The sequence below is a fragment of the Thermobia domestica genome, chromosome 2 (assembly GCF_964235325.1).
Source record: "Thermobia domestica chromosome 2, izTheDome1.hap1.1, whole genome shotgun sequence".
Lineage (NCBI taxonomy): Eukaryota > Metazoa > Arthropoda > Insecta > Zygentoma > Lepismatidae > Thermobia > Thermobia domestica.
This window is the reverse complement of record NC_137455.1, coordinates 312,741,813-312,755,863: the sequence shown is the minus strand read 5'-3', so window position 1 is coordinate 312,755,863 and position 14,051 is coordinate 312,741,813. Positions and strand designations below refer to the sequence as shown.

Here is a 14,051-nt window from a genome sequence, read left to right as displayed (position 1 = left end):
ATGTGCATTTGCATAGATGAGGCACACGTACATAACCCGTGATTAAGAAGTGCACGTGCACATGTGCATTATCATGGATGAAGCTCAGATTTGTATATCTCGTGCTTAAGCCGTTATGTGCACATATGCAGTTGTGTGGATGATGCACACGCACATAACCCGTGATTAAGAAGTGCATGTGCACATGTGCATTAGCATGGATGAAGCACACATTTATATAACCTGTGCTTAAGCCGTTATGTACACATGTGCATTTGCGTGGATGCAGTACACATTTATATAACCCGTGCTTAAGCCGTTGTGTGCACATGTGCATTTGCACAGCTACTGCACATGTGTATGACACATTCGTAATACCGTGCAAGTGTATTTAGTTTCATTCTGCTAATATTTACATTAAATATGGCTATAGTATTTTTAATTGAAAGTTCAATTTTTTAAAAATTATTATATTACTCATTCTAAATAAACAATATAATGTAACCTGCATTTTTCGAAGGCTTAAGTACATTGGAATAAATATTCAATCAGATAAATCGACACGCTATAAATAGGCTCTCTCAGTAGCATAAAAAATGTGCAGTGTTCGCTTTGATGTAATAAATGACGTGAGAACCGAATAGACACGTCTGATTATATACATACAAAAAGATATGTAAATATAATAATCTTAATAAGATTATTATTGTTTGGAAGTAAAATATTATTTTTCTCTATTAGTTATTAATTTAATTTTTATTTCGAATCACGCATGCGCACTGGTTGGAGCTGTGTATTAGCCATGCACGGCGCGCTTATTTGTGTGGTCGGGTACGAGCTGTGGTGTGGTGGTGTTTGTCCAATGTTGTTGAAGGCGAAGAATTCAACATTATATTATAATCAGGTGAGTGATGAACTTAATTTTACTGTAATTTGTAAAATTTAATAAAGCACCCGTTTAAATAATAAAACTGGTGTTAATGTTGCCGTATACACATGCATCCTGTTCTTCTCAAGCAGTATTTATTAGTTGACATTTTATGTTTTTGGAGGGGACATTGAAGCTATAGATATACATTGAAGGCACTGTCATGATTTGCATCTCTTTAAAGAAAGATCAGCAAGAGTCATTATCACGTAGTCCTTTTAACATGAAATAAATTATGCATACATAACCCTACATTTGAAAGGAGGTAGTGTTCCAACGGCAGAACCTCCGAGATAATTTACAATCAAATCAAGGTATGCTAGTATCATTACCAAATCCAGAATGGGAATTAGGGGTAATAGTTAAAATAGGGAAGGTTCTAGATTACTGGTCCCCCATATAGATTAGTAGCTGGGTAGGTTTCTTTCTGTACTAAGTTTATGCATTTAACTTATACAGTATTGCCGAGCGAGCGTTAGCGAGTGAAGGCGGGTTAGAACCCCGCAGGGCACGTTGTTTTCTGTCTTTATTACTGCTCAATGGGAAGGGACCAGTAATCAAGAACCTTGCCGTTAAAATAGAACCTGATCGTATGCATGTATTTTTCTTGAGCCATCTTTTAAGAAAGGTATAAAGGCATTACTCGAGCAAACGGTTCTATGAAATTTACACGCATTTATTGCATTTTCCGGTTTCTTTTTGCAGAACATGCACTAAATGAGGAGCTAATGCATAAACCACGAACCAACTTGTCTAGGTGGCCACTAAAAAGGACGAATGCTATCTAACCGAATCAGGGCAGGAGCGCAGCAGGAGGCCCGAGCGGATCAAAGGGGTGCGTTCGTAGGGAGCAGGCGGGTCAGCAACAAGGGCATACGCATAAACGAGGATAGTGAAAACATACATTAAATATCTGCAATAATTTTTACCTTCAAAAGCACTTATATAATAGTAGTAATTCTTAATTTCAAAATGGCTTCACTGCTTTCCCGCGTACAAATGGTCTGCTGCGAGGAGAAATTCGTATGCTCTGAATTTTTACTTTTCTACACTTACCATGACGCTTGAAAAACTATAATACGACGCTCTTTATCACACGTATCGACGCTCTCTAATCGTATGCTTACATTATATCTATCGCAGTCGTCCATTGCTAACACGAACGGAACTTTCCCGCAGTTTATTTTCACCTTCTTCGCATTCTTGTATTCTTCCGCTTCAGTAAATAGTTACATGTAGAATACGTTCACTACCATTGAAAATGTATTTCAATATGATATCCACTGACAGAAATTACTTATATTTACACTCTGCTTCTTTTACGAAAAGTGTTTCACATCGTATTTTACCTATAAATTTTGTTTTCGGTAGAACCGCCTGCTCGAGTGAACCCATACAAGCATTTTTTTGAAGACCTTACTGCAACATGCAATATTTAAAAAGGATATCTGAATATAGATCGAATTGATTCAGGATATAGCTTAAGGGCAACTCTTTACTGTAGGTCTCACATGTAACATCTCCACTGTGACTTACTTCACAAAAGATAACTCTGCGAGGCAGGGTTGGTTTAAACCAGCTGGTTTTTCAGAAAAAAAAAATGGTTTAAACAAGAAAGAAAAAAAAAAAGAAAAATGTTTAAATCGTGTGAACTTTATGGTGACGTTTCCACATATCAAACCATCCGCATTACGTTTATCTACTTTTCACCTTTTAATCGAGGGGTCCCGTGTTCAATTCTCGGTCCATCTTTCAGGTGTAAAGCAAGTAGCAATTCGAGGTGTCTCTTTAAGCGAAAGTCTTCTCCGTGATAACGTTGGTATTTCATAAGGAATTTAAGCCTAAACATACGAAATAAAACCAAGTTATATATTTCTACTTGTTTTATAAAGAAGCCAAGGCTGCTTAAACATATTGATAGAAATTGGCAAAATTTATCAACTGCCTACGTAGCTTCCAACATCAGCTTGGATTTCACTTTGTTTTAATTTTATTGAATATCTACATACCCAATTTTTAATTTAATACCTCAGTTTTAGCCTAGTGATTATGATATGTTGACCTTCAAATTTTACACACAAATACATTTAAATAACAGGATTTTCCCAATGGAGTTTCCCGATTTATATATATAATTCTGTATAATGTTTTTACTTGTGTAACTGTTTGTCTTTTAGTCCTTCTGAAATGACTCTTGACTAGGGATGGCCACAAAGTTCCGGTTCCAGAACCGGTTCTTAGGAACCGGTTTCAGACTTGGATCCGAAAGCCCCCAAAGACCCGTAAAGGAGTCACAAATTTCACCTTCAAAACACTGCAAAGAGGACCATGCGCTTGTGCTCTCCCCGCCCAAACTCTCTTGTGCCCCCAGAAAACAATTTTGGTCCACCAGTTTTTTTTTGTTTTTATTTTGGTCCACCAGTGTTTTTTGTTTTTATTTTGGTCCACCAGTGAGTGTTTAGCCAAATGAGTTGGCCAATTTGCCTGTTTAACCATTAAGTTTGCCAGTTACCCAGTTAATTTAGCTAAATGAGACAAGCGGCCGCCACCTGGGTGCCTGCCTGTCGCTTCCACCATTTCATCTAGCACACTGTTCACAGCCTTCCAGCAGCTCGTGTTTAGTGTAGGGATCGTCACAAAGTTTCGGTTCCAGACCTGGATCCGAAAACCCAGTTCCAGAACCGGTTACAGACCTGGATCCGAAGAACCGGTTCCGGACCTGGATCCGAAAAACCGGTTGTTGAACCGGATCTTCTAGAACCGGATCCGTTCAGACCCGAAAAACTGTTCCAACAGGAACCGGTTCTGGCCATCCCTACTCTTGACAATTATAGCTATTAACAAGCAAGCTTATGTAAAGATCAGTACAACGTATTTTTATCAAGAGTCCTTCGTGAGTGAGTCGGCAATCACATTTGTGACCAGTTAACCCCGGTTTCGTGTCCAAATGGACAATTTCTCTTGGATGTCTTTGAAGCTAGAACAGCTGGGGGATAGCCCAGTGCCTAGAATAGATAACTTGGTTTCAAATTTTATGCCCGAATGCAATCTCTTTGTCAAACCAAGGACCATGGGAGGGGGACCTCTCATAATTTGTACGTGAGAGATACTGGCGACCATCATTTTTGTATTGGCGAGTGAGTCTGACTTTGAAATTTTGCGCCCTGTTGTCTGTTATGCTATTGTCATTTTCTCTCTCTCTCTCTCTCTCTGTAATAATGCACGAAATTTGCACTTCACAAAAAAATCAAAGCTCTGTTCAGTCATGTCTTTAACCCGTTATGTAGATTCTTACAAAAAATAAAGTAGTACGAGAAAAAGCACAATCTTATCAAAAAAGAGCTGAGTTTGAATGATTTATGAGTGTTATCTAGTTAGGATATTTTTTCCTTCACTGCTATTAAATTTTTCATAGTCACTTATGAATCTTTGTAAATAGTGAATTGAAAAAATGAAATGAAATCTTTGAGTTTTACGTCCCACGGTTATGCCGGTTAGGCTAAAGGAGACGGTGATAATGAGAGATGAGTAAAATGGTGGAATGAAGAAAGTGGGAGAAAACGGGAGTACCCCGAGAAAACCCACGAGCACGGTGTTTGTCCACCACAAAGCTCACTTGGCGGGGGCTGGGATCGAACCCGGGACCCCAAGCACCAGAGGTGAACGCTCTACCACTGAGCCACCGCGCCTCCCAAATAGTGAATTGAAACTAAATTGTCCACAATAATGTAAATGGATTGTGTGTGCTAGATTTGACTTTAAAACTTGTTTTGAGAACACACAAAATTTAAATTTGAGCATATTACAAATGTGATTTGACGCGAAATAACTGTGTAGTAATATGTAAGAAAGATATGGTAAAAATTGAAGTGTTTTCTTTCATAATACTTTCATTTTCTTAAATGTGGGAAACTAGGTCGTATCTACATACTATAATTTTTCCGCTATTTTTGGAAACTAATAGGAAGTTTTTAATTATGTATACGACAAACGCCATGAGATATTTATTATTTGTCCACACGGGCCAGTTAATTTATATATATTAGTATGGCGCTAAATACGTTGTACAACTGTTAGGTGTTACACTACCGAAAACGTGAGAAAATTAACTTTAAGGATCCATGGCTCCAGTACTATGGGACCAATCGTGGTCGGGTCAAAGCGTCACATAGGAACTAGTATGTGTCCTATCCAAATATCCACGTTTCAGAATCGTGCGGCATTTGCGCATCAATTTCTGTACAGGCAGTTGATTAGTACTTCAAATTTCCGGAGCATTTCCGAAATGCCTCTCTAAGCTTTAATGCGCAAATGCCGCACGATTCTGAAACATGGATATTTGAATAAGGCACACACTAGTTCCTAAGTGATGTTATGCAGGGCTCCCAGCTGTCCTCTTTTTCCTATTTTTTCTTATTTGTTTGGAAATGTGTGTATATTTGTCCTATATTTTAATCTTCTCCTATATTTCCTATATTTTTAGTGATTGCATTATTAAAAATACAAGCCAAAGACAGTTCCAGTGATGATTTAAGTTGCTACATATTAGCAATATGCTAAATAAGTCATAGCATTTTTTAAGGGACAAGTCACTAATCCTCACTATTACTTTTTTTAAAAAAATTTGCTCTTTACTATCCTCCTCTGTTCATTTTTTTTTTCTGTTTCCTATGTGCTTATTCTTCCTCAATGAAGCTTAGCTGAGGAACCTTACCGTGCTCCAGACTCTTGTAACGCAAGCTGTGTTAGCATTTTCTTTCAGCAGTGTGTGCAGCAGTATTGTTTCGGCATTAAGGTGTGTTGGTATTCACCAACATATCCCAACGTCTTCCAATATTGCTGTACATAATATGCAAGGTCCACACGCGTCCTGGAAACCCTGGAAATAAAAGTGTTTCGTAAAAACGTCCTGAAAAGGTCACGGAAAACGTCCTGACGAGAACTTTCTGGAACTTCAAGATTTCCATTGAAAGTCAATGAAAATCCTCAATGTTGTTAGAAGCTCTGTTGTATCTTTTCTAGAGCACAAAGGTGAAAAATCCAGGAGTCTGAAATAGTTACCTATAATGAGCAACCAAGACAATATTACGTGAGTAGACATTTATAGACTTTATAACATTTCAGAAAATAAATTGTTTTCACAGAAATTAGTTATGTAGCGCTCCCTAGCAGAATGCTCCCGATTTTTGGTGACTGAATTTGATCTAACTTTGACCTAAGTTTTCCGGAGATACATAGATTATCTCCACTTTATAGGTTCAGATTCGCGTACATCCTGTATGAGATTTACCATTGTTATTTTTTTTTCCTACTAGATAGCACCATTAATACTCCTCATTGTGAATATAAACAACTAAAAGTAGTACTGATGGCACAGTCCGTCAATCTTCTATTTCAGTGTTCTAACTTATTAAATTAAAAAAAAAAAAAAAAAAAAAAATTCGTCGCTTTGCATGAGTAAGGTTGTGAATTTACGAAATACATATTTTTCTGAAGTCATGGCAATTGTATTAATTTGAAAGGGATGTTTGTATGATACTTTTTATATTGCTACTCTCACTATTTCATTGTAATAATAGAATATTGAGTGTCTGTTATTTATCTTATTGTGCTCTGAAATTAAACTTCACTTTCTGCTCACTTTTATATTGACTGTTCGCTTCTATATTCATGTGTAAGACAAAAACTTGACATTTACAACATTGGTGCTGAATACTAAATTGTCGTAAGAGTTGACATTTTGAAGTTATTAAATACGTTTCATCCGTATGCATGTTTTTTTCTATAAGTTAAATTGTGTAAAAAGTTTTCAACAACTAAGAATGTATGTGTATATTGACTATGTATATGTATAATTTTATCAAATTTGCAGAATTAAGACACATTCAAAAAGTCACACATTAAAGAATTATCTTCTTTAGCGATCATGGGAACTCGGATAGTACTACATTCCTCCACATGCTCTATGAAGTAAAAACAGTGGAGTTGGCAAAAAATGTAATGCATTTCCTAGGTTGGTTTCTTCAGCAAACAAACGAAAGTAACATTGAAAAAAAAAAACTACCAATAACATTGATTGTTTAAAAGTAAGATGTATTAATCTATCCAAATTGGATCCTAGTTTTCATCAGATTTGCTGATTTATTTTTGCCACCACATTTCACATCATATAAAAGATATGTAACCTTGGCAGATAACTTAATCACAAGAAATAATTTATGGTGATTATTTGCTCTAACATTAACTAAATATTGAAAAATATTATTTATATGCATGAAATTTTTTCGCTGCATTAACACAGCACAATCGATACAATGTTACTTTCAGTTTCAAATGTTGGCGAGTGGTGGAAAAACTCCAAAACAACTAGCACAGAATATTCTTCGTCGTGTCGTGGTGGATGAAGTTGCTGAGCTGTATAGCCTCACAGGAAAGTCGGGAATAAATTGTGTGAGGAAGCTGTCGTTTCTGGAGACACAAACCTACAAGTTTATTGTTGGTAAGAGTTTTTTGTGCATTTTTTTTTTTAATCGTGATCGCATTGTCTTCAATGCTTGATAGTTTATAGGGTGTTTATTGGGAAAGGGCAATAATTAGGTTGTGCTCAAGCATGTCCAGAACAAGAAGTCCATATAAACTTTGTTTCAGGGATATTACTATATGAATTTGGTACATGTGGACAAGGAAATGTGTACATTGGAGTTACGTTGAAACAGTTTCATTAATTTTATGTTCCCGCTGTTATTTACCAACACTGTACACCTTTTCTTTCAACCACCCATACAGTAGCCCAAGGGTGTTAGAACAGGTGCCTAGGTGGCCATTAGACTAGCCCAAAACATCCAATCCAACGACTAGTATTTTGCGTGAAGGCACTGGGTGATAGTCGAGTGAAAACGGTTCACCGTCCATTTGGTATCACATGATGCGTAGAAAGAATACTATCCTCCAAATACGGAGGGAAAGTATTTTGCAAAAGATGAAGGTATGGTGCACTGTCAACACGAAAGTTCCATCTGGTAACTGTTCGCATGAAGCATGTTGGTTTTCCGCGGACCATTGGTGCCAATTATGAGTAGTGTTAATCCTGTAGTATCCTCCTCAGTCCTCTTTACATTAGTTACCATTCTCGTGTCTTATAGTATCACAGTACGCATTTCAACATAATTGCAGTGTACCCTTGTCACCATGCATTAAACTTCATGTAGTGATATATCTGAAACAAAGGTTTAAAACGTATATGTTTATGTAAACTTGATTGTTGTAGTCGACAAATCTGACCGCCTCTCAAATTATTGACCTTTCCTCCTGAAGCACCCTGTATATTGTTTCTTTTTGAGTAACAAATTGTTCTTTGATATAAAATATACTGTTTTGCAATAGAATGTAAGTTGAGTGTTTGTAGTAACACAGACCCCACCAAAAACAAAACAAACAGAAGAAAAGTGAGATGAGTACAGTTATGTTTAATTATTTCAATAAGTGAGGAATTTTTAATTTGATAGGTTCTTTTTCTGGCGTTAGTAGAAGCCATAAAATTCTACTATATTTACTCAATTATACCGCTGAATTGTTCCAAATTTTATTACCTTAAAACAATGATTCTCATTATAAACAATAATTTTGAAAGGCATGTGAAACATGGCCGTTGGTTCAATTCCAGATCACACAAAATATTTCCAATCCTCTCCCCACATTATTTAAACTTGTAAGACGAAAATATCATACGTCGTATATGCTTTGTAATGACTGCACTTTTTTATTTACTTAAAAAGTCACTGACAATTGCTGCAAATGATAAAAATGTCAATTAGATTGAGAGGGGAGTCATTGGTGTGGTGAGTGACTCACTGCTGGGAATGACAATTTCAGTAATCTTCAATACAGAGAGGCAGTGGGAGGGGGGGAAAATCGGAGCATAAACTTCTCTGTATGCTGTATGCGAAATAGTTTTTCTTTATCTGTTCCGTATAAAAATTGCGTGAAGTATTATACTCTCGTAAATACAGCAAATATCTCATTACCAAGGTATCATTCAGACGGAAAAGGATTGCATACCAAAATTGTTGTTAGGGTTTCTCTTTCTCACTTTTGATGTTCTTATTTTAGGATTTAAGTTTACTAATGAATGTATAATTTCATATATATCAACATAGTCATATGTACATTTTTTTCTAGCATCTGCAAAGAAATTATATCCTGAGTGTTCGGAGGAGCAAATCAGGGAAGCGATAAGTGATTGGCTGCACCACGCCAAAACAAGGAGGTCACGAAGGTACGTATCACCTCTGATGTTTGGTTTTCATGTATTCGTAAGCCTTTATTTTAATATTTACATGCAATTTTGCAGCAGTTTTCAAAATAAGAACGGTTAACAAGTGGTCTCCAAGCTTTAAATTGTCACTATAATCTACATCAGAAGTCGGCAACAGGGCGGACATTTTTGCATACTTGGGACCTAGCGGGCAAGGAGGTGCGGAACTGTGCTTTTACCTTGAAATATGTGCGAGTAGCTAACGGAGTATAAAATGTGTTTGCTCTCGTAGGTAATTTATAAGCAGAAAAAAAAACCTTTGACGCAGTCATTCTTTCAACTTTATTCTCTATAATTTATACGCACCTATTCTCAACGTGTATATTAACGCTCTCCAGCGGCGTTCTCATTTTCAAAGGGGACACTAGAACAAAACTGGGCGATTCGGGGGTGTTTGAGATTTCATGATCTTTAAGACTTTTTTCTTATTCTGCGAGAACGATTATGTATTTTACAAACTATTAGAAATTTGTAGACTTATATGACACAAACAAACTTTTTCTTTTTTTTAAAAGGTTAATATCGACGGAAAAGAGAGGAACATTTCATTTTTTTTTTTCGTCTTGTACAGTGTTCAATATAAATATCGCAACTCGACTACAGTTTTAAGATTTTATCTTATGCAATACATTTGAAATCAATGTTCTGCAGGTTGCTGCATAATCAATCTAACCTTAAACTAACGCCTGATAGGCAGGTAACCAGCGAAATATTGATTTCAAATGCATAAATTAAAGTATTGTACTACTATAGAGTTGCGATATTTATGTGGAACACTGTACCACCTGATGATAAAAAGAAATTGACTCATTGATAGTAAAAGAAATGTTTCTTAAGAATCTTACTAGTATTGTTTAAATTCAAAATGTACATTATATTAGTTGAAAAAAAGAAGAAACCTTTACGTCAGGATTGCAACGCTGAGTTAGGAAGGAGGATAATCCGATGTCCCGTCATTGCACTATTCGATTTACAGGCACGCAGACAGAGAATATGGATTTTGCCGATCGCTTATCTAGGATATAGGATCTTTTTTTCTTACACAAATTTGCCACTGTGTTTTTGCATATTTTGGGTTAAATTTTAAGCAGTACTTAGTCTTCCAGTGTCTCAGTATCTAGTAACATGACTTGAAATATGAATATCTAAAAAAATTTATTAATAATGCCATTGTACTTGATAGCAATAAGATTTATAAATTTGTTTCACTGTGAGTCATATAAGTCAGGGGCGCACTGACAGGAAGTCCGTCGGATCTGAACCCCTATAACGTTTAATTTGTATGAAAATGAATATAATTTCAAGGGCAGGTACGTAACTTATTTGCATTTCATACTCTAAACCATCCTCGGCCGCTCGCAGAGAGGAATACAGAGTGCACTACTGTATATACTTCTGCCTATCTTGCATAACGTGGTAGAGATCAGCCAGTTATATACAATTGATAATATGGAAAAGGCAACGTTTTTATTGGTTGTTCATGCCACAAAAATAAATCTTTTTCATCTTGCTTGCTTCTCTGAATATTGTTTCTTACTTTCAACCCACTTCCCGTAGCTTAGGTAACATAAAACTTCCATTTGTGCTAGATTTTTCTTCGTTATGCGTTGCCTCACAGCTTTCGTCTTCATTTTGAACTTTTCAGAAGGCATTCGAAGTGTAGTGTTTCGATCATCCGTGAACATTCACCTCAATTTCTCTACCAAATTCACTTCTCATAGTTCTTACTGCATCCAGTCTTGAGTTTATTCTCATCCTTCACTGTCCGTACGAATGAGCACGGGGTGAACAAGCATGCTCATACATTTACTCCTGTTGTAATAACTCAGTTTTACGTGTACTTAAACCCACACTTGTCAATGTCATTCAAGGTCAGTGCATTTAGTACCATTTACTCATGAGATGTTCTACCAGTGTTTTCAACATACGTTTGCACAGGATTGCCACCTGTCGATAAAAAGCCAGCCTCGTTTTCAAATTGCTAATTTAAATACTCTTACTGGAATTGATTCAATACCCTAAGAAATCTTATTTCAGAGATGCTGATGGTGGTGATTTATTGAGCTTAAATGGTAGTCTTTAGCTTTGTTTCTGGAGAAAATGGTATGGCATGTATAATTTGGATGGACCATATTTAAATTCTTAATCTCAAACTATGCTAAGAATATGACTGTGATTTAGTTTAAATAGATTGATTTAGTGTCTGCACTTACTGTATTACTTTTAAAACTTCTCTTTACAGGATGCAGAGGACTGAGGCCAAGGATTTATCGGAGAAAGTAAATTAAAAGAAAGAAAAAAAACTACAACCATCTTGTAGATTACTTTTTATATTTAATAAGAAATAAATGTATAGATATATATATAATCAGTTGTTATCAATGTTGTAATACCTACTATTTCCATAAAATTACAGCGGAGTTGCACCAAGTTACGGTTAATAGAATATATAAACATTTTTGCACTTGGATTTTGTTTAAAATCTAGTTTCACTTGTGATTGAGTTGAGGCCACTTTGCTTTATCAAGCATATATTTTAAATCTGAAATAGCTCCATGATGGCTTTTGATGAAATCATACTATGTAAAAGCTATGTTGACAAACCAAGCACTGTATTAAAAGAAAAAAATATATATGCAAACCACAACTGTTTATAAGTTCAGAACCTAATTATTCAGACAAGTATGAGTTTTTTCTTTCTTAATATTTTCAGTATCATATGTAGGGGTCGGAAGTTAAAGATAGTTTTTCCCAAGTGCCCGAAGGTAAGAGGAACACCATAATATATGTTAATTTCGGGTCATTTTAGGCCAGAAAATGCTTAGTTTTAAGTCATATTTGGCTTATTGGTCCCCATTTCCCTTTAAGTCTTAACAGCTGGTTTTGGTACTTGACCTTTTTTCAACTACAGTTTTGCTGCCCATTCTCAATTAGAAACTCTTAAACATAGTTTTCTGTAATAATCTCTGACAATAGGAACCCTTGAATGACTGGAGCAGGTATAGTAGGTATGACCAGACAGTAGATGCTTGTGAGGATTGTCCTCCAAGTAGTTCAAAATGAACAGCAGAAACAGGGCGACGAAAATGCAAATTTGCAATTTTTTTTTCTGTTCAACATATCACCAGAATTGTGTATTATTTAAATATTATACACATTAAGTGTATCATTATTGATTTTATCATATTTTAAGTATTTTTTTCCAAATTTAGGTCATTTTCTTAATATGTTTAGGCTTTTTAAAAATTTTTTTAGGTAAGGTCTTCAACTTCCAGGCCCTAATGGTACGATACCCAATATGCTGCATAGCAAAATGAAAAGTCTATAATGATATATGTGTAGGAAGAAAGAAAAATATTGTCTAAATGCTCGTGACAGTGGTTTATTAATATATACGCTACTGATAAACAAAGTTTCGTCAGAGTACCATATTGTCTCGTCTTCAGGTGACGAGAATATGCTGTAGCTGCCTTTTGAGGGGGGGGATTGGAATATAGAACTTTGGGATTACTGACCTGGAACGTTAATGGTGCGGTAGAGTAGTGCACGAGTCAGTAATTTTGGGTAAGTATATAATTGCTTTTTCGTTACATGTAACTCTGTTACTTTTCAAGAAGACGTTTACAATGTTGTATTTGAACTGCGTAAGGCACCAAATATATAAACTCCTTTTTTTTCGTTGTATCTCTAATATGCTTTTACATCACCTCTACACTCTCGGTACTGCGTGTAAATCAAATGTGCGGAAGGTGTAAATCACTTGTGCAGGACGTGTGCATGGTAGGTATTGCGCATCCGAAGATGTTGAATAGAACCTGTGACGCTTATGTGCATCACATGTACAGGCGTACATTTATACAGATGATGCACATGTTGCATCCGTGCAATTGTACATGTACTACATGTAAATCACCTCTGTCCTACATGTAAATCAAATACGTGCTACGTGTAAATCAACTGTGCGGAAGGCGTAAATCACTTGTGCACGACGTGTACAATACACATGTACTGTGCACGTGAAGATGTTGAATAGGACCTGTGACGCTTATGTGCATCACATGTACAGGCGTACATTTATACAGATGATGCACATGTTGCATCCGTGCAATTGTACATGTACTACATGTAAATCACCTCTGTCCTACATGTAAATCAAATACGTGCTACGTGTAAATCAACTGTGCGGAAGGCGTAAATCACTTGTGCACGACGTGTACAATACACATGTACTGTGCACGTGAAGATGTTGAATAGGACCTGTGACGCTTATGTGCATCACATGTACAGGCGTGCATTTATACAGATAATGCACATGTTGCATCCGTGCAATTGTGCATTTACTGCGTGTAAATCACCTGTGTTCTACATGTAAATAACCTCTGTCCTACATGTAAATCACCTGGGTATTGCGTGTAAATCACCTCTATCGTACATGTAAATCACCTATGTGCTACATGTAAATCCCCTCTTTCCTACATGTAAATCATCTGGGTACTGCGTGTAAATCACCTGTGTGCTACGTGTAAATCACCGCTGTCCTAGATGTAAATCACCTGTGCACTACATGTAAATCGGATACGTGTAACGTGTAAATCAACTGTGCGGAACGTGGAAATCATTTGTGCAGGACGTGTGCACTGCACATGTCCTGTGCACGTGAAGATGTTGAATAGGACTTGTGATGTATATGTGCATCACATGTACAGGCGTGCATTTATACAGATGATGCACATGTTGCATCCGTGCAATTGTACATGTACTACATGTGAATCACCTCTGTCCTACATGTAAATCAAATACGTGCTACGTGTAAATCAACTGTGCGGAAGG

The 14,051-nt window shown here is 36.4% G+C and overlaps 1 protein-coding gene across 2 annotated transcripts; it reads left to right on the top strand.

Annotated features, from left to right (window-relative positions):
* Nucleotides 1–715: 715 nt before the first annotated feature.
* On the top strand, nt 716–11,600 carry LOC145678628 (uncharacterized). 2 transcript variants are annotated; one of them, XM_081748986.1, is made up of 4 exons: nt 718–883; nt 7,235–7,406; nt 9,086–9,182; nt 11,464–11,600. In XM_081748986.1, the coding sequence occupies exons 1-4, from the start codon at nt 752–754 to the stop codon at nt 11,507–11,509; spliced, it is 447 nt and encodes a 148-aa protein (XP_081605112.1). In that variant the 5' UTR covers nt 718–751; the 3' UTR covers nt 11,510–11,600. The 2 variants fall into 2 exon arrangements, with proteins under 2 accessions (XP_081605111.1, XP_081605112.1); XM_081748985.1 differs by lacking the exon at nt 11,464–11,600 and having other exon boundaries at nt 716–883; nt 9,086–9,697.
* Nucleotides 11,601–14,051: the final 2,451 nt, after the last annotated feature.